The sequence below is a fragment of the Tursiops truncatus genome, chromosome 6, assembly GCF_011762595.2.
Source record: "Tursiops truncatus isolate mTurTru1 chromosome 6, mTurTru1.mat.Y, whole genome shotgun sequence".
Taxonomy (NCBI): Eukaryota; Metazoa; Chordata; class Mammalia; order Artiodactyla; family Delphinidae; genus Tursiops; species Tursiops truncatus.
In genome coordinates this window covers 81,538,846-81,559,905 of record NC_047039.1, presented here as the reverse complement: position 1 = coordinate 81,559,905, position 21,060 = coordinate 81,538,846, and the positions used below count along the sequence as shown (strand labels likewise).

Below are 21,060 nucleotides of genomic sequence, written 5' to 3'. Positions count from 1 at the left end.
AAGACCTAAATAGACATTTCACCAAGGAAGACATACAGATAGCCAAGAGGCAAATGAAAAGATGCTTAACATCACTAATTATTAGAGAAATGCAAATCAAAACTACAATGAGGTATCACCTCACGCCAGTCAGAATGGCCATTATCAAAAAAGCTAGAAACAATAAATGCTGGAAAAGGTATGGTGAAAAGGGAACCCTTCTACACTGTTGGTGGGAATGTAAATTGATACAACCACTATGGAAAACAGTATGGAGGTTCCTTAAAAAACTAAAAATAGATCTACCATATGACCCAGCAATCCCATTGCTCAGCATATACCCTGAGAAAACCATAATTCAGAAAGAGACATGCACCACAATGTTTACTGCAGCACTATTTACAATAGCCAGGACATGGAACCAACCTAAGTGTCCATTGACAGATTAATGGATAAAGAAGATGTGGCACATATATACAGTGGAATATTACTCAGCCATAAAAGGAAACGAAATTGAGTTATTTGTAGTGAGGTGGATGGACCCAGTCTGTCATACAGAGTGAAGTAAGTCAGAAAGAGAAAAACAAATACCGTATGCTAACGCATATATATGGAATCTAAAAAAAAAAAAAAAAAAAGGTAGTGATGAACCTAGTTGCAGGGAAGGAATAAAGAGGTAGACACAGAGAATGGACTTGGTGACATGGGGTGGGTGGGCGAAGTGAGAGTAGCATCGACATATATACACTACCAAATGTAAAACAGTTGGCTGGTGGGAAGCAGCAACATAGCATAGGGAGATGGGTTCGGCGCTTTGCGATGACCTAGAGGGGCGGGATACAGAGGATGGGAGGGAGGCTCAAGAGGGAGGGGATATGGGGACATGTGTATGCATATGGCTGATTCGCTTTATTGTGCAACAGAAACTAACACGGTATTGTGAAGCAATTATACTCCAATAAAGATAAAAAAAAAAAAAGAATGGTTTCAAAAGAGCAGCTGTTGTGGTGAGTGGGGAAGTGTATTTCAAGAGAAAAGATAAATTATTTGGTTGTAGCTCACCTCTCCCCTTCATCCCAACACTAAGTCATAACATACCAAAAAGCTCCCCAAAAGCCAAAAAAACAAAAAACTTACCAAATATACAGCTTCATTATAATTGTTTGCTTTCAACGATTCTTTAAGTTGACGAATCATGGCTTCTACAAATTCTCCACCGAAGTTGTAATTCCTGGCATTTAGTAGTCCAACTAATGTTGTATAAATTGTCAACTTTTCAGGTAACAGACGTGCACTGATTTGAGAACCCAGCACAATAAGAAGATCCCAAAACAACAGCATTAAGTTGCTGAATTTTATACTATAAAAAATTTTAAATTGTTTTACTAACTTTAGAAAAGCATGACATTTAGCTATGTTTTTAAAACAATGTCAGAAAAGGCAAAAATATTGAGAAGAGTTGCAGACATGGCTCCCTCAATTTTTTCATTTTAATTCTAATTAGTTAATCCAAGAGTTAAGAAAGTAAAACACTCTAATTGTGAAATCAAACTAAAATAGATATAACTGACACTAGACCAGTTTTTCTTCCAATGTGCTTAGTGGAATTGAATAGCAGGTCTACAGAAGATGGTTTCCATGGTAAAATATCTGGCAATTGCTGAGTGAAACAAGGTTCTTTAATGCAGAATCATTAAGGGGGAGATGGAGCAATCAACATTTCTAAACTTAGCCAACCAAATGTCACGGGATCAGAATTTCACTTTGAGAAACACTATTCTAGTTGCTTAGAAAAAATTCAGAACTAAAACCAGTTCCTATCAGTTAAATTGTTGAATTTTTAACATGGTACTCTGATAGAGTAAGATATCTTTACATCCAGTTTGCTTACTCAAGTGTGTTAATTTTCATTAAAGTTATTTGAAAAGCAGAGAAGAGGATTATAGTAATAAATCTTTGAAAAAAGCAAATGTTGATCCCTAATTTAGGCAGCCTTTAGAAATCAGCTCAAAAAAGAAAAGCAAATGGGAACTCCTGATTGTTCAGATTCTCTTATACTTTTTGCATTTTCCCAAGGTTCCTAGCAAAGAGTGTTAGGGACAATTTAGGTTTAAAAAAAATAACTGCATTGATAGTAACCATTCCTCCTCAACCCTCCCCTGCTTCAAAGTCATGGCTTCCATCAGAGTTTAAGCATAAATCTACTCTATTCTAATAAATGCTTTCAGAACAGAAGGAATCTACGGATAACTATAGCCAAATAACTTTTCTTAGTATTAAGTTTCTTAGTCTAAGGACATGTCTTCCTGAATATTAACTAGATTCCTTAAAAAAATTGTATCTGAAATTATTTGTACTTTATGAGATGTTAAAGTAAAATCCACTGATAGTTTCAATTTGTGTGTACATTTTTAAATTTCAAAACTGAGCTGTAAGCAATTTAAAAAACCCATTATTTTAAAATAACTGAAATAACATTTTAAGGCACCTTTATAATGAAGACTCCTTTATCCAGAAGTCATAGATACTCCTTTGCAAAGCATACAGTTTAGAGTGACCAATGTCCACCTGAGTGATGAGGAAGTCTGGATTGCTAATTCCACTGTTGGGAGAGACTGTTTCATGATTTCATGTAAGACTTTTCCCATTCTAATGTCCTTACAAATTAAATGCTGATACTCGTTCTAGCTAACCTAATTCAGAGAAAGATTATGCCTATTATATGTCATAGCTTCAAAAGTATCTTCAGCCTTCTAAGAAGGGCTATTGTTACTCGAGTGACTGGTTCTCAAATATGTTTGATACTACTGATTAAAAGTATAAATTAAACCCTATTATATATATTTAATTGTACGTGCTTAAAAGAAAATCGCTGAATGTGAAGTTGTCTACTTTCTCACTTAAAAGTAGTCAACTCAAATGATTCTAAGGATACAAGAAACGAAACAAAGAAAATGCTCAATTTTCATCCTATTTATCGCTAAGAGTTCGCCAAAGGGCAAAAGGTCATTTCATTTGACAAATTCCCCACAGAATGAAAGCAGATGACATATGAAACATAAACACATCTTCTGAACATTCACAAGCATTTAAGAGTAGATAATACATTATCACCTGGATTCATAAATCTTTTGTATACATACACTGTACAAAGAAGCCTTAAGATCTTGCTCTTATAGTTAGGAAGATCAGCTTCCAAAACGCCAGCCAAGCCTTCTAGGTTGCTCTCCAAAGAGCAGGCACTCTGTAGAGGACAGCATATTAAATATCTGTCAAGTACTCAGCAATTAGTGCATTAAAATTTTCTAGGTGACGATAAAAAAGTTACACATAAGGCACTGACAGTTTAGTATAAATAAATTCAGGTTGTTACTATTCCTTAGAAAACCATGAAAAGAGAACAAATAAAATTAAAAAAGCAATCTAAGACAGCAAAACAAGTATTAGAAATGGGAGGACATTCTGGGCTCTATTCTACTTCTCTAACTAATTCACTTAACTGTATGACTGGGCAAATTACCTCACCTATCCAGAACTTCCTCGGTCTCCATTTTTTTTTAATACATTAAAAAAAATTTTTTTAATTTATTTATTTATTTTATTTATTTTTGGCTGCATTGGGTCTTCATTGCTGTGCACAGGCTTCCTCTAGTTATGGCCAGCGGGGACTACTCCTCGCCGTGGTGTGCGGGCTTCTCATTATGGTGGCCTCTCCTGTTGCGGAGCATGGGCTCTAGGTGCGCGGGCTTCAGTAGTTGTGGCTCACGGGCTCCAGAGGGCAGGCTAAGTAGCTGTGGCACACGGGCCCAGCTGCTCCACGGCATGTGGGATCTTCCCAGACCAGGGCTCGAACCCATGTCCCCTGCATTGGCAGGCAGATTCCCAACCACTGTGCCACCAGGGAAGCCCCTGGTCTTCATTTTTAAATTGAGTGGACTATTCCCTAAGGTCCCTTCTAAGACTCATATTCTATGAAAATTACTAATAACATTTAACTCTCTGCATTCCAAGGCTTTTAATATGCATTTACTTTGGGATATAGATATATGGCAATACAAACTTTGCCCACAACTTAGATCATCGAGCTTGCAGATGCAGAAACTAATCAAGCACAGTTAACTACAACCCTAAGCCCATCACAGTCTCTGCCTATTTTGATCATACCTTTTCTCCTACTTTGCATATTAAAGATTCCAAATGATCTTCAGTTTCATTTGCATCAGAGGTCTTTCTTCTTTTGTGAGGCTGTCCCCCTGTTTCAACAATGTAAAAAAGTGAACATTACACGATGAATCTGTTATCAAAAACGTTAACTTTTTTAATGCTATAATCACTTTTGTACCAGAAGCCCTACTATTTACACACAGAAGTGCTTAACTGACCCTCCACTTCTCAGACAAGGCTAGATCAACCAACTGTCTCCATACCCAGTGGCACCGTAATAACTCCAGGAAGCATTATTTATGTTAAATTTTGTGATTATAGTGCCCCCATGGAGCAACGCAATGCAGCAGCCCTGTCCATTTCTATGGATAGGCAGCAAAGGTGCCCATAACATGCTAACCACTAGCAGTTAGAAGACTCCCTGTAACACTCATGTATGGCTACTCCCATTCTTTGAACTTGAGTTGTTTATTCATCCTTAGTCACTTGTTCCTGAAACCTGTCAGTGCCAGTAGTACTCATTATTTTAATAATGAAAATTATGTAAACTGATGAAATATGGGTGTAAAACCAAGTTGAGTGCTGTGGAAAGACTTGATTAGGGGGGAAAAAAGTTTTTAAAAAAGAAAGGTATGAAGAGGAAAACTTCAAAAGATGGGAAAGGGAGCATAAAACATTAGGATTCCTCACTAGTTTTTACAAATGTCTGAGCTCTTAACTCTTCAACTAACGGTTTCGCTTCTACAGACCTTGCAGCACTAGGGTCTAGTTCATCCCAAACAATGAGAATTACAATCAGCAGACATACTCAAAGAAAAGTCCTGAGTACTATATCAAACAATCGGTGGGGAAAAGGTGTATGTTTTATGGTTTCCTGCTTTAACCAGCTCTTGGTTCCGTACTTTAGTGATCCTATTATGTTCAAAAACGGTGTCATTCAGAGTTGTGCAAACAAATAAAAACTACCATTCTGAAATCATTAGCAGTCTTCTCTCTGTCATTTTGGTCGCTAAAGAATTCAATTTGAATGAAGCTGTGCTACAAATCATCCTTAAGCACTGGACTGTGTATTTTCAGTCTTGCTGTTAGTGATCTCTTACTACCAATATTTTGTTTAAAACCTCAACATACCCACCTTATATCCTTTTGTGGACTAACATAAAGCTGAAAAAATTTCAAATAAGGTGTTAAATATTGAACATGATGCTGTTGCTGCACACAATGTTGGCTAGTCTCCCAGTATAATTCAATTTTTAACTTCCACCAATTAGATTATTAGGATGGCATGTGAACAAGGAAGCAATAATTTGTAACTGTGTTGGAGATCTGTATTAATAATGAAAATCTGCAGATATAGGATTACTCAGTAGCAAGTTATATTTTTAATCTTCTCCAGACTTGTACAGCCAAAGGAACTGAACCATTTTTACAGAGTTCATAATTACTTACTTGCCACTGGAACATTTGGCTTGAAAAATACAATGATTTTCATAAAACACAGCACTTGGCTATTCTAAGCTTGAGGTGTTAAAAATTTTTCCAATGTCTGAAATGATCTTCAGGTACTTACCACCTGAACTCAAGGTGAATAAAACCGATCTATTACTTTCTAGATAGGGCCAAATAAAGTATTATAAAAGGCCACAGGGCAAAGCACTGTGTGCTTTGACCCCCCCACCCACCCAGCCCCTTAGTTATCATTAGGAACTGGTTTAAATAACCACTGAATTTTGAAGGGATAGTTTTGAAGGGATAATGCCATAAAAAATATAATACACATGCAGCATGACAGCTGTGATGTATTCCTGGAGATATGTATCCATGTAAAGTTGTGGACATGTGTGGTATTGTGGGATCAGTGACCTTGATTCTCAAATATACATTAAACTGAAGTCACAGGATCTCTATAAAGGTTCCACCACCCCAAGAGCCAAGTTCGACACAAAGGACTTCTATTTCCAGGATTCATTCATTGAAAAAAATGACATATTTGATGCGATGTTTATATAAGCTATCAGCCAGGACATTAAAATAGCCTTCTCCAAAAGCAGTGGTTCTCAACTGGGTTGGATTTTTGTCCCCCAGGAGCCACTTGGCAATCTCTGGAGACATTTTTAGTTGTCACAACTCTGTCATCCAGTGGGCAGGGGCCAGAGATTCTACTAAACATACCACATTGCACAGGACAACTCCCAACAACAAAGAATAATCCAGCCCAAAATGGCAACAGTGCTGATGTTGAGAAACTCTGTTCTAGAAAGCAGAATATACTAAATGTTCTTCAGAACCAGATTCTGGTAAGGCTGGGAGAATGCAGATGCTAAAAAACTAGCTGAATGAGAGCAGGTTTTTTTTTTTAAAACTTTAACCATTGTTCCTTTCTTTCTGGCCCATCTACTATGCCAAAACCCTTTATCCCACATCCCACCTCCACACCCTCTCTAAATTAACCATCCAGCTGGCTTGTTCTCAAATCAGTTTAGAATTATACCCCAGTCTTTAAAGCAACCCTCCTAGGCCCTCTTGTAAGACTGAAAAGAAGAAAATACTGCTGTGGGGAGAGAAGGTAGGATTTCTGAAGAAAAACTAGAAAATACAGTATACAGTCCTATCTCTGAAGTGTAACTCTTTTCTTCTTCTCATTTTTACTATGCTTGGAGAATGAGAAGAGGCAGAAAGTATTAAGAAGTAAGAGATGCCCCACACTCACCTGATATTGGAGAGAATATAAAGAGGGATGGGAGGGGGAGGTACAGACACAATGTGAACTCATGCACAGTAACAGGAAACTGAACTCAAGAGAATGTGGGCAAGAGCATGGGGAAGTAGAATAAAGCACTTTAAAGAAGAATAAAATTTTGGGAATGAGCTGAATGTTTTCACCTACCCTCAAGAAAGCATATCTAAGGTAGCTCCCAAAACAACAACAGATTTTATATTAACATGTTAACTAAGTAGAAGTTTTACAATGTAAATTAAAGCTACACATTAGCACTTCGTTCTGACACCCTTGGCTAGAAGAGAGAAGCAAGTCTCTATTAAAACCCATCAGAAAGGGACTTCCCTGGTGGCACAGTGGTTAAGAATCCACCTGCCAATGTAGGGGACACGGGTTCGATCCCTGATCTGGGAAGATTGCAACTAAGCCCGTGTGCCACAATTACTGAGCCTGCACTCTAGACCCCGCGAGCCACAACTACTGAGCCCTTGTGCCACAACTACTGAAGCCTGTGCGCCTAGAGCCTGTGCTCTGCAACGAGAGAAGCCCGCGCACCGCAGCTAGAAAAAGCCCATGCTCAGCAACTAAGATCCAATGCAGCCGAATAAAAACGCAACAAAAAAGCCATCAGAAAGAATCTTAATACACCAAATAATTTTTCGCCTGTAAGGTGATCCTTATTCTATATGGATACACTGTACTACACATCTTATATCCTTATTTAGAATTATATGTACTATAAAAAATTTTAGAACCACAAAGTGGAAACAAAAACCAACTCTGGGGCTTCCCTGGTGGCGCAGTGGTTGAGAGTCTGCCTGCCGATGCAGGGGACACGGGTTCGTGCCCCGTCCGGGAAGATCCCACATGCTGCGGAGTGGCTGGGCCTGTAAGCCATAGGCCTGTGCTCCGCAACGGGAGAGGTCACAAGAGTGAGAGGCCCGCGTACCGCAAAAGAAAATAAATAAATAATAATAAAGACTAAAGTGATTAAAAAAAAAAACAACTCTGTTAAAGAGAAAGTAACAAAAACAACAAGGGAAAGGGGAAAAGTAAAGCACCTCGATCCTGCAGATTTAAAGAAGTAACCATCACTTCTGAAACAAACTATACTTTTTGTCAGAATTACAAATCCCTTCACTTCTATTCGTTTTTTGTTTTGTTTTGTTTTGTTTGTTTGTTTTTTTGTGGTACGAGGGCCTCCCACTGTTGTGGCCTCTCCCGTTGCGGAGCACAGGCTCCGGACGCACGCGCAGGCTCAGCGGCCATGGCTCACAGGCCCAGCCGCTCCGCGGCATGTGGGATCTTCCCGTACGGAGGCATGAACCTGCGTCCCCTGCATTGGTAGGCGGATTCCCAACCACTGCGCCACCAGGGAAGCCCCTTCTATTCGTTCTATTTTCTACAGTTAGGTAAAAGAACAGTCACCACCTAAAAGGTAAGGACCTAATTCTAAGTAGCTTAAAAGGGACTAATATGGGGTTTTGGCCAAGATTATGGACAATCTAAAAACTTTCTTAAAAGAACAAAGCAATATATTGAACATCTATTGTATGCATATCCAAAATAACTGAAAAGCTTCAGAGACATTCTTAAAAAGAGTCTAAGAAATGAATTAGATTTAGCACTGGACCAGTATCCATACACATTAATTTCCATTTAGGACTTTCCTTTCCTTGTCTATAAATCCATCTCTAGGTGAATTTCATTGGTATAGCTTCCGGAACTTATCTCCTTGGATCAAGGACACTCTAGTCTCAGCACAGAGATACAATTTTAAAATTGCCCTCTGTGAGCTGATCCTCTGCTACCCTTCCGATCTTATCTCCTACAACTCTCCCCCTCACTCACTCTGCTACAGCAACACTGGCCTCCTTGTTGTTTCAGGATGATAGGAATACTCTAGCCTTAAAGCCTTTGCACTTCAGGCTCCATTTGCTTAGACTACTGCATTTCCCCCACACTGCCATCTGGTTTGCCCCCTCACCTCCTGCAGGTCTTTGATCAGATGCGATTCTCAGTGAGGCCTTCCCTGACCAACCAATACAAAATGGCAACTCCTCCCCGACAGCAGCCTCTACTTTCTTTATCCAGTTTTCTTTTTCTCCATAGCACTTAACACCATATGATACACTATATTTACTTGATTGTTGTCTGCCTGTAAAAGGGAATCTTTATATTGTCCACTGCTGTACTGTCAGTAGTTAGAACTGTGCCTGGCACTGTTAAATATTTGTTGAATAAATTATTATATCTAGTCAAGCCATATGACAAGCCATGGCAGTCAGTGACTGATAAGAGCTGACAATAATCCAGAAATGCTCAGATGCATCTATTTAATACAACAATAATAATTCAGCCTATTTTAAAATAGCTTTCTGCAGTATTTAAGCTTCCAATATTTCTGATTTTTAAAAAAATTAGATGCTTAACCAAAAGAAAAGTATCTAAAATATTTGATTCAGATCACCGTTTAGGATAAACCCTAGCTGTTCATTACCCAAACTTCTGCAATTTACAAAAGTTCCAGACTTGGTGTAGTATCTAAGAGGGACTATAAACTGCCCCTCGACTACTATATTATTCATAGTAAACTCTGGTTAATTAACTCCTTATTTTGTTTTGTCTTTACATATTTATTCTGAGGTTCCTGCAGCAAGACCCGAATGGACAGTGATTTAGCTGCCAGAAGCTAACTCCTAAGAAAGTTATGCCAGCATCCCAATAACCAAAGCCAAAGTTGTTTTTCTACATATTCACATCCAATTCTCCAGGCTGCCCCTTGGAAACATTTTCTCTCCCTTTAGGGATGCCCTAGAAGAGAGAAGAAGAAGAGTAGAGAGAGCATGAGAAGAGCAAAGAAAATGGGAAGAACTTTGAAAGTCTCAACTTCTTCAAACCCCAAGTGATGACTTCTAGGTGATTAAGTTTTTAATTAATCAAAGGCAAAGCACCTGAAAACTATTTTCTGTGCCCTGTATGTACATTATACAAAGAAGCCTCCTGTGTTTAAAAAAAAAAAAAAAAAATCAAAGCATGCAGCGTAGTAATACCTGTGTAGTGACAAGAACCTTGGACTTGCTTTCACTGGTGCCTGGGCACTGCTAATCGTGTCTCCATGTTAATTACACTAAAATTTTAGACCCTTAAGTGTCAGATGAGAAGGCTGAACTAGAATATCCTCTCAAGCCATGCCCTAGCAGAAATCTGATATTTCACTGTTAAAACTAAATTAGTGGGATTCTGCTCCTGACCCAAAGTGCCCCAACATTCAAGGAGAGAAAAATGTTAGTGGAGAAAATTAATTCAAATGTTCTCTTCTGTACTTTTTCTTACATTGTCGACATCTGCTAATGTTTATCACCTCTTAAGCATTAACAGGTGATAAAATACACACCATCATGAGCAATTAGTCACATGTGTTACCTCATTTAATCCTCACAAAACCGAGAGGTATGTATCATTACTTCTATATTACAGACTAAGGTTTAAAGAGGTGATATAACCTGGGCAAGATCACAAAGTAAATGGCAGGGTCCAGCTTTGAACTTAAGCCCTGATTCCAAAGTCTGGCCTCTTAACCACTACACTACACTCTTTTCAAAGAACAATACCCTACAATATTAATAACAGAATTACTGTTAGTTTTTCTTTTTTTGGATGTGTGTGCTTGACTGATTTTTGTAATGTAAGCACCTTTTCTATTTTTAACTAGCAAAATTATTCTTGGTTTTTATGATGGCAACTCCATGATCCCCATGAGTGCAACCATGCAAATGGAGATGAGAATTTAGATCTAAATCTCTACGAGCTCTCCAGTCTTCCGGCACTTTTTCTTACACGAGAGAAATATGCTTACGGCCAGTTCAAAATCTAACACAACAACCTACGTACATCTTTTTTTTTAGAGACCTCTTGGGTGTGGATAAGAAACCGATTTCTTTCCTTGCCGCTTGAAAAAAGGCAAAACGACGGATGACCGGTACAGGAGAGAGCTCAGATTGCGATTCATCAGGTCTCTCGTCTTCTGAGAGCCCTTTTTAGGTGCAGTTTGAGGGTCAAAACGAGACACGGGGATGAGTGGGTCCCTGTCACTATCCCTAAGAGGCGGCGGCAAAGACACAGGTGTACTTCCCTGCTCGGCGGTGCTAAGGGCCAAATCTTGAAGAGTCCTTAGAGACCAGGGGTCCACCAGGCCGCTCCTCGGCCGACGACTGAAGGAGGCGGGGTGGGGAGAAGCAGGGGCTTTTCAGAAGTCGCCCGGCCACACTCTCGCTGTACCACCCTCTTCTCTCCGCGGCTCCCCGAACGCTCCCGGAGGCAAGGGCTTTCCATCCCTTCGCTCGAGACCCGAAGACCAAAGAAGCCAAAGCTCGACCCCTCCTGGGCGCGGCCTCGGCGGCCGAGCCCAGGGCACTCACCATCGTTCTCGTCGCTGTGCCGTCGCCGTGACATGCCGCACGCCGGTGCGCCGCCGAGCCGAAACGCCGGGCGGGAAGCTCGGCAGGAACCTTCGGGCAGCCGGCCGGCGCGAGGACAGCGGTGAGGCGCGCGGAGTGGCCGTCGCGCAAGCGCACTCGCTCGCGACGGCTCCCGGAAGCACAAGAGGGAGAGGTGGCCTGGCGGCTCTGCGGGCTTGGATCCGGGAGGGCCGGCGTCTGGAAGCTCACCAGGCCGCGGGCGTCTGCTCCGCACGCAACCGCCCTCTCGGGCTACCTCCGCCTCTCGCCTGCTTCCTTCGCCCGCCTTCCCTCGAAGTCCTTCCGGGGCCACGCGGAGAGCACCGCCTTTTCAGCGAGCCCGAGCCCGTCGGCCGCGAGCCACGCCAGGCGGCCAATGGTCTAGGAAGGACGCTCTAGTCCCCGCCTCCAATTCAGACCCTCCCACGCCTGGGCCTCTCGGAGGTTTTCCCGGCGGCCCTTTCGCTAACGGCCTAGACTTCCGGAGTTAGGTGAGGTCCCCGGCGTTCCTTCCTACTTAAACACAGGCTGGGGCTGGAGATGCGAGGGCAGTGAGCGGTGACAGTTGCTAGGCGGAGACCTTTCTGTGAAGAAAGATTTAAGAAAGGATCAGGACAGGCGGGTACGTGCTCATCCTTCTCCCACTTCCGGGCCTTTGCAGGCTTGGGAAAGCTGGGCGGAGAGATTGGGCCTGGCCCGGCGCGCGGGGTGGGGCCCGGGTGGGAGGCAGCGCCGCTCTAGCCGCCCCGGGGACAGAAAGACCCTCCCTAGTGTGAGCTTGCTATTCCGGGGCTACCCTCTGGCCGTCATCTGACCTCTCGCGTCTCCGAGTTGTTTAGGAAGGAACGGGTGATTGTTTTAGTAATATCTTCAGTAGTTATTGGATATCTCCATACGTGTACGTGAATATCTCCCGCCCTGACATCTCTGATGAGCACCACAGCTGCTTATCCAACTGCCTTGTCCATGGCCATCTGAAATTTCACACGTCTGAAATGGAACTTATGTCTCACTCTCCTGGCCTAACTTATTCCTCCTTCCGTCTTACCCATTTCAGTAAATGGCACCATCCATTCTATTGCTTAATCCAAAAATGTAGGTAGGATTGTTCCTACGGAACAATCTATCGGTAGACCCTGCCGACTCTACTTTCTGAACTGATCCAGAAGCAGATCACGTTATTCCTTTGTTTACAGCTTTCCGTGGCAAAAAAACTCCATAACCTCTCCTACAGGGTTCTACTCTCTCATCACTGTATTCCAACCCCTCTGACTTTCTTTCTGTACCTCCAGTAAGTCACTTGAGGAATTTATACTTATTATTTCCTTTGTCTTAATATCTCTGCTCCTAAGTCTGCATGGATGGCTCCTTGTCATTTCGGTCTCAGCTCAAACATCAGGCCCTTGGTGAAGGCTTCCCTGGCCACCCAATCACTCTTTATTTAATTTGACAAATATGTTATATTTATTGTGTGCCAGGCAGTGTTCTAGACGCTGAGGATGCAGAGGTGAACAAAGGAAAACCCCTGCTTTCTCAGTGCTGATGACCCATTCAGGAACCAGCAAACAGTGCAATCAGAGGTAGTGAGCAAAAGTGGGAGAAGATAATATTAGGGAGGTGGTGGAGGGGCTTTGTAAGGACTTTGGACTTTTATCTGAGTACAATTTAGAAGCCTTTGGAGGGCGATCTGACTTATTTTTTAATAGTTACTTCTGTGGCTTCTACAGGAGCAGGGCAGTTAGGCAACTGCAGTAATTCAGTCAAGAAATGATGGCTTGAATGAGGTTGGTAGTGAAGGTGGTGCAGTGTGGTCTGATGTCATTGTATTTCAAAAGCAGAATTGATAGGCTTTTCAATAGTCTGAAAGAGTAAGGAGATGAGAATCCCAAAGTTTTTTTTGCCTCAGTAACAGGAAGAATGGAATTGTTTACTGAGGTAAGGAAGACTGAGGAAGAGAAAGTTAAGAGTTTGGTTTTAACAGTTGCATTTGAACAGCCTCCTAGCCTTCCAGCTGAAGCCATCCAGTAGACATTGGTTATATGAATTTGGAGTTCAGGGGAGAGGCCTGGCCTGGAGATATAAATTTGGAGTCATCTAGCGTATAGTGTTTTAAACATAAAATTTCCTTTACGATTGTTTCCATTTTTAATCTTTTCATGGAAGCTTCAAACATTTACAGAAGTAGAGGAATTTATATAATGAACCCCCATGGACTTTATCAACCAGCTTCAGCAATTACCAACTAATGTCCCATCTACTTTTACCTATATTATCTCCCCTTGCCCAATTATTCTGAAGTAAATATAGTTTATAAGTCCCTGGAACTAGATGAAGATCACCTCAAAGGTGAGTGTAATTAGAGTGAGTGAACATTTAGAGGTTGAGATGATAAGGAGGATCCGCAACAAAGAAAACTGAGAAGCAGTAGCTCTTATCACTGATATTTTCATGTTTTTTTGTTTACGTAGTGTCTCTTCTCTTACTATAACATAAGCTCCAAGTTAACAAGGACCTTAACAGTTTCATTAAGACCTGCATCTGCATCACTATTTTATCTGTCAGGCACATAGCAAAGTCCCCACAAATAATAATTAAGAATATATAAATAAGTTAAAGTGAGAACTGAAAGAGGGTTTAGAGTGAGGGGAGGTCATTTTGGGGTGGTGTGAAAGGCATGTGTGGAGACCCTGAGGCAAGAGAGAGCAGGGCTCGTTTGCAGAACTAGGCGAAGTCCAGCATGGCCAGAATAGGATACATGAGGGAGAGTGTTGTCTTAGATGAGCCTAGAGTGGTAGGGGAACTACATATGTGTCAAAGGCTACATAGTCCTTTCCAGTCCTCACTATAGTCCTGCAAGGTAGATACTGTCATCTCTATTTCACACATTTGGGAATTAGAACTCAGAAAAGTTAAATATCCTGCCCAGGTTCACACACTTGCACCCAGCTGCAACACAATCCAAAGCCCATGCTTTCCCCAGTCTTCATGTTCTTCACATTTGTCACTTGTAACATTTGCTTTACCAAAAAACACCATGTTGGTTGTACTGTGTCCATTTTGACAAGATTTGGCCACAGTAGCAGTTTGTATATTTCTTCTGGCTCATTAAAATGAGGCTCTTTTGGTAGTTATTTCTTCTAAGTAAGGGAATTTGCCCAGCTCAAAAATTAGGGGACAAAAAAGAACAAAACATTTATAATTGAAGGTACTAACAGGAAGCTTGGTTGATTTTGGTTGCACCTGGTGCTTTTTTGGTATCTTTTCCCCGAAATGTTTGCATGGCTTGCCCTCTAATTCAGGTTTCTGCTGAAATGCTACTGCCTCAGAAAGACTTTACCTACCCTCTGAGTTTTAAAGAACCTGTTGGTGACTCTGTCTCCTTACTTTGCTTAGTTGTCATCATAGCCCTTTTTACCATCTGACTATTTTTTAAAAACAATTTATTCATTTGTTTACCTTCTCTCTCTCTCCACTGGAAAGTGAGGTCTAAGAAGGCAGAGACTTTTTCTGCTTCATTCACTGCTATATCTCCAGGGCCTCGAACAGTGCTGGGCATAGAATTGGTGCTAAATAAATATTTCTTGGATGAACGAGTAAATGAATGGATGGATAGCTTGAGCTACTTGGACCCATGCTCATTTGCATGATTGATTAGCTTCAAGTTTACTTCAAGTAGTAATCAAAGACTTGGACGTTGTTGTTTTTCCCTTGCTTACTTCCTAGGAGATAGTTAACTGAAAGGAGTCTGCCTCACTGCTGGAACCAAACCAGATGCCTTCTTCCACTTCACCAGACCAAGGAGATGACCTGGAGGCCTGTGTTTTAAGGTTTTCAGACCTGGATTTGAAAGACACAAGTCTTATCAATCCCAGTAGCAGTATCAAAGCAGAGTTAGATGTCAGTACAAAGAAGAAATACTCATTTGCAAAGAAAAAGGTAAAATTGCTGTTGATGTTTCAGGATCATGTAGGTATAGTTAATGTAGATATACCTAGAAGTAGCTCATCAAGGTTTTCCTCCAGGGAGTGGAGGGCTAGTGAGACACTAGACTGATGCCATGTTCAAGGTAAGGTCTAGTCAGAGCCATTAGCCAGTAATCTTAGTTCAGTGTCAAGCAAAGGAGAATCATAGGCAAGGTGTGGCTCTGGAACACTTATTTATGGTGGAGTACTTGAGGACAGATCCTAGACAGATGGGCTGGATTCCTTTTCCTACCTAGGGTATGGGAAGAATCCCAGGAACCCAGGAAACCTAGTCATAAGGAGAACAGACAGGCATTAGGGCAACTGCTGTCTAAGACTCCTGATCCAGTCCAGCTGGCAGGGCTCCGTTGGTTGGGAGAAGGAACAGAGCAGCCCAGAATGCTGCAGGCTTACTGAGGATTGGGTTACAGGGGTGGTATGGATGCTATTCTTCTATGCCATTTATTCTTTTTTTAGGGATCATTGACTAAACCTGCTGAAGCTCAAAGGAAAATGACTTGACTGAGGAAGTGCAATTGAGACTTAGTTTTCTTACCTCCAATCTGTTGTCCCTCTTTTGCAAAATCATCTTATATTGGCTCCATGTCAATGAAGAATAGATGTCTCTGCTTATAACTTCCTATCTAGCATCCTTCTACCCTCATCTCACACAGATTTCCTTGAAAATGAAACCCAAAGGGTACAGAAAGGTTTTTTTTTTAAGTTACTTTGCAATAATTTCAAACTTATAGAAAGGTTGCCAGAATTGTACAGAGGACCCCCAACTCCCCTCTGCCCAGCAGCTCCATTCATGTTTAATCAGTTGCCTCAAATAGCTTTTACATATCCACTCTAAGGTCACATGTTACCTTTAGTTGTTATGTCTCATAAGTGTTCAATCTGGACCACTTTCTCATTTATTTCCCTGAAATCATGACTGTGACATTTTTGAAGATTACAGATGAGTTATGGTGTAGAACGTCTCATGATTTTCACTCATGTTTCCTTGTGATTAGATTCAAGTTATGGCTTTGTTAATAACACTGCCCCACAAAAGATGCTGTGTTCATCTGGCTGCGTTCTGTCATGCAGTCACAGTGCCAATTTGTCCCATTACTGGCAATGTTAATTTTGGGTACTTGATTAAGGAAGTGCCTGTCGGATTTCTTTGCTATAAAATTATTTTTTCCCTTTTAATTATTCAGTATTTGGGGGGAAATACTTTGAGACTATGTAAATAGCCTGTTCCTCAACCAACTTTCATCTACTAGTTTTAGATCCATTGATGTTTCTTTGCTGAATTATTACTGTGATGGTTTCTAAATGGTGATTTTCTAATTGCTTCATTCCTTCTAGATTTCTTACTTGGCATTCTTCTGTAAGGAAGAGCTTTCTTTCCTCCCAATTTATTTGTATCAGTGTGTATTCAAGAATTCTGTTTTATTCAGTGGGCTATAATCCATTAGTATAATTATTTATTTTGATGCTCAGATTATCTCAGATTTGGCTGGGAGCCCCTTCAAGCTAGTATCTATGTCTTTTTGACTTGCCCTCATCATTCTTTGAGCATTTCCTTACTTTCTAATTCAACAAGATGTTTCAGGGTCATTTGTATTTTCCCTGTCTTATCCCTGGAGTCAGACATTTCTTCAAGGAGCCCTGGTTCTTTCTAGTGGAGAATTGTCAAAAACCAAAACCTGGGGGCTAGGTGAGCTCACTGCTTCTCCCAGGACCTCTGGTGGACGGAGCTAGGAATATAGAGAGATGAATATACATACATCCATATGTATCATACACATACTTTTATATTTACTTTTATATCACTGTAAATCAAATGAGTTCATACCATACTTTCAGTTCCGTTCCAACATCACAAGGTTTATTCTCTCTCCAGTTTTTTTTTTGGCTGCACTGTGCAGCTTGCGGGATCTTAGTTCCCTAACCAGGAACTGAACCCATGCCTGCGGCAGTGAAAGCGTGGAGTCCTAACCACTGGACCGCCAGGGAACTCGCTCTGTCTCCTTTTCATATGGGTGGAGAACCTAGCTCCATTTAGTCCCAATATATTGACTTACTTGCTTATTCCCTGTATGCAGTCTTCCCACTCTGCCAAGCTGCCTCCTCCACCAGGGCCTGCCTTCCCCACACAGGCCTCACCCACCTCTGAGCTGCCTTCCTAGCTCTGGCCTGCATCTCTCTCTTTCTTTTTTTTTTAGAGAAGTAATTTGTCTCTCTCTCTGTTTTAAAAAATTTATTTATTTTATTTTTGGCTGCGTTGGGTCTTCGCTGCCGTGCACACGCTTTCTCTAGTTTCAGCGAGCAAGGGCTACTCTTCGTTGCGGTGCGTGGGCTTCTCATTGCGGTGGCTTCTCTTGTTGCGGAGCACGGGCTCTAGGCACGTGGGCTTCAGTAGTTGTGGCTTGTGGGCTCTAGAGCGCAGGCTCAGTATTTGTGGCACACGGGCTTAGTTGCTCTGTGGCATGTGGGGTCTTCCCGGACCAGGGCTTGAACCCGTGTTCCCTGCATTGGCAGGCGGATTCTTAACCGCTGCGCCACCAGGGAAGCCCTGGCCTGCATCTCTCTTGAACAGACCTCACACGGGCCCTACCTGCTGCTGGATCCCAGGTGCTTTGTTCCCGAGGCCCTAAAAGACCAGCAGCAGGCCACGTTTACACTGGGCCTCCCATCTTGCTCAGGCCTGCCTGATGGCTTTTTGACAAAGGAAGGAGGAAAGAAGGAAAAAATTCAGATTTTATATAGTATTTCTTTAAGGACCATGACTTTTTGAGGCCTCGATGATAATGAGGCCTTGGATGCATACACCTTAGTTCTAAGTATAATACAAAGAAACACTTAAGTTGACATACACACCATCTCTCTCTCTCTCCCTTTTTTGCCTATACAGAAGGATTAACTGCAGGAGAGGCTAAAAAATGCCCTCCAGTGTAATTTCAGACGACCCCATCCTGATTCAGTCTGGGACAGTCCAGATAAGGTTGTGTACAGACTGAGGAAGGTCCAAAAGTGATGCTCCATATTTATAATTGTTATTCTTCAGAGTGCCCAATTTTGGGTGCTGTACTACAGTCTTCAGATGCATTAAGAAAATTGTTTAAAATATATATAGATACATATATATATGTAAAAATACCTTTCCATTTTTTTCAGCCTTGAAAAAAGGCTGATAATCATAGATACCATTTAACTTCCATTTATACATCAAAAAACACCATAAACAAAGTTGAAAATGAATGACAAGCTGGGAAACAAATTTGGATAACTATCATGAACAAAAGGTCACTAAAACCACTTACAAATCAGTAAGAAGATAAATACCACAGTAGAAAAATAGGCAACAGGTATTAACAGGTAAGCTAGAAAAGAACATCAAATCAATATGAAAAAATATTCAACCTTAAATCAAAGATACACAAATAAAAACAGGATATTTCTTTTGCCTTTTATTTGGGTCAATATTAAAAATACTGACAAAAATTAAATACTGATAAAAATGCTGTGGATAAAATGGAACCCTCATGCATTGCTGGTGAGTGTATAAATTGGTATGATTTTCCAGGTAGTCACTATTTCTCACAGTTTAAAATTTTATGCTTCTTCACCTCCAAAACTTTCTTCTAAATAGTTATTCTAAGTAGATGGTTAAAGACGTATGGAAAGATATGTGCATGGCATGTTCGTTCACCATTGTTTATAACTGCAAATATTGGAAACAAAAAAAGCTCGCTCATTTAGAATTGGTTAAAGGAGTTATGGTGCATCCATAATTTTCTCTTCTGTTTAAATTTTTTTTAACAATTAGCCTAAATCCTCTTTATACAAATCAAAACATTTTGGTAGTCTTTCCAGTCTTTTAAAATGTACTTTTTAATGTAGTTGAGATTACATTGTATAAGCAAATTTTATCCAGTTTTTTTCATTTAATATTATATTTTCCCATGTAATTTAAAACTGGCTGCTTAATATTCCATAGTAAGTATACTCCATAATTTCCTTGACCATTTCCTTTTTGGAGGAAGTTCAGTCTCTCGGGAAGTTCTTCTATAGAACAGTAGGACGTAAAACTAGAAATCCCTGAGGAAAGATAAGGGATTTCACTGAGACTTTCATTCTAGCCTGAAACCTAAGGTTATTTAACAGTGACATATTTGAAATTTAATTGTAGGCATTTGCCCTTTTTGTCAAAACTAAAGAACTTCCAGCACCTCCTTCTGAGTATAAAGAAAAATGGTGGAAATGCTGTCAGCAACTATTCACAGACCAGACCAGCATCCACAGACATGTGGCAACACAACATGCTGATGAGATTTACCGTGAGACTGCTTCTGTTTTAAAGCAGCTGACTGTGACATCAAGCACCTCAAAGACTCTTAAGTCTGCAGACAAAAGAAACCCTTTCAAAGAAGACCTTACGCATAACCATGAAGTGTCTGCTTGGCTCCCTGATATAAGCTGCTTTAGCCCTGATGAGCTGTTAAGGTAAGAATTTCATTCTATACCTTTCGTTTAATTTAAAAAATGTTTTTCCAGTCACAGTAAGATACCACCCATCCACTAAAATGGCAAATCCTTAAGGCACAGAATTTCTCTACCGCCTAAACTAGGCCGATAAACATGTTCTATGTATAACAGAAGACCATAGCCTATGCGGTAGCATATACCCGCACAGCTTACAGTGTTCTCCGGGTTTCTCAGAAGCCATCCTACATCTTATCTTCTCTAGGCAGAGGTAAGGAACAGAAAATTGTATTTTTTTTCAAAGAGAAGTCAGAAGGCCCAGAAATGTTGATGATTCCTGTACCCTGAATAATGTCAGAACTTAAAAAGGGGGTTTTGTTGCCAAATGTGGTTTTCTGAGCTGAATATGTTTTATAAAGTATGTTAAGTTTTATTTTATTTTATTATTTTTTTAAAAAAATTTATCTTTGGCTGTGTTGGGTCTTTGTTGCTGTGCACGGGCTTTCTCTCTAGTTGCGGCGAGCGGGGGCTACTCTTCATTGCGGTGCATGGGCTTCTCACTGCGCTGGCTTCTCTTGTTGCGGAGCATGGGCTCTAGGTATATGGGCTTCAGTAGTTGCAGCATGCAGGCTCAGTAGTTGCGGTGCGCAGGCTCTAGGGCACAGGCTCAGTAGTTGTGGTGCATGGGATTAGTTGTTCCGCGGCATGTGGGATCTTCCCGGACCAGGGCTTGAGCCCGTGTCCCCTGCATTGGCAGGTGGATTCTGAACCACTGTGCCACCAGGGAAGTCCCTATGTTAAGTTTTAGAACTGAAGCATAGGATTAGAAGTTTAAATCTGCCTTTGAAAACCTCACCAAATCATAATATTACATAATTCTAGAGGACAGATTTCTGATTTTAAGCAATTCCTAAACTATTTGGTGAATAGAAAATGCCCAAATTTGATACATTTTTGTCACCCGTGTTATGCCAGTTCCCTTTGTTTATCAGAAAGAGGAAGAGAAAGTTAGAAAGAGAATTGAACTTGGAGTCAGACTTGAGCTAGTCACTAAAATTCTTTGTACCTTTAAGTTCTCGCCTCTAAACTGGAATAATAATGCCTGCTCTGCCTACCTCACAGAATTGCTATATGAATTGTATAAAATGATGATGGTAAGAGCACTTGTGAACTATAAAGTGCTATACAAATGTGGTCTCTTCATTTCTGCGTGGCCCTGCTTTTTAGTTAGAAAGACAAAGAAAAGGATACATGAAACATTTAGCAGATGGTACGAGACAGGCTATATAATTATCACTTA

At 40.9% G+C, this 21,060-nt stretch overlaps 2 protein-coding genes across 11 annotated transcripts in view; one reads left to right on the top strand and one right to left on the bottom strand.

Annotated features, from left to right (window-relative positions):
• Positions 1-11,522, bottom strand: part of NCBP1 (nuclear cap binding protein subunit 1) — a 44,591-nt gene extending 33,069 nt beyond the window's left edge. For 2 of the 5 annotated variants that reach the window (XM_019948880.3, XM_073806320.1), the window contains exons 1-4: positions 11,284-11,522; positions 4,144-4,232; positions 3,123-3,223; positions 1,117-1,273 (exon numbers count right to left, since the gene is read on the bottom strand). In XM_019948880.3, the coding sequence (XP_019804439.1) occupies positions 1,117-1,273; positions 3,123-3,223; positions 4,144-4,232; positions 11,284-11,317 (381 nt within the window). In that variant the 5' untranslated portion in view covers positions 11,318-11,522. Of the gene's footprint in view, positions 1-1,116; positions 1,274-3,093; positions 3,224-4,143; positions 4,233-11,283 lie in introns of those variants that run through there. The other 3 variants (XM_073806319.1, XM_019948882.2, XM_033858323.2) reach the window with 3 other exon arrangements.
• A 158-nt stretch (positions 11,523-11,680) lies between these two features.
• The window catches only part of TSTD2 (thiosulfate sulfurtransferase like domain containing 2), a 31,944-nt gene continuing 22,564 nt past the window's right edge, over positions 11,681-21,060 (top strand). For 5 of the 6 annotated variants that reach the window (XM_033858327.2, XM_073806321.1, XM_004321096.4 and 2 more), the window contains exons 1-3: positions 11,806-11,944; positions 15,046-15,258; positions 19,468-19,781. In XM_033858327.2, coding sequence (XP_033714218.1) covers positions 15,094-15,258; positions 19,468-19,781 — 479 coding nt within the window. In that variant the 5' untranslated portion in view covers positions 11,806-11,944; positions 15,046-15,093. Of the gene's footprint in view, positions 11,945-15,045; positions 15,259-19,467; positions 19,782-21,060 lie in introns of all 6 variants that reach the window. The other variant, XM_019948885.3, reaches the window with a different exon arrangement.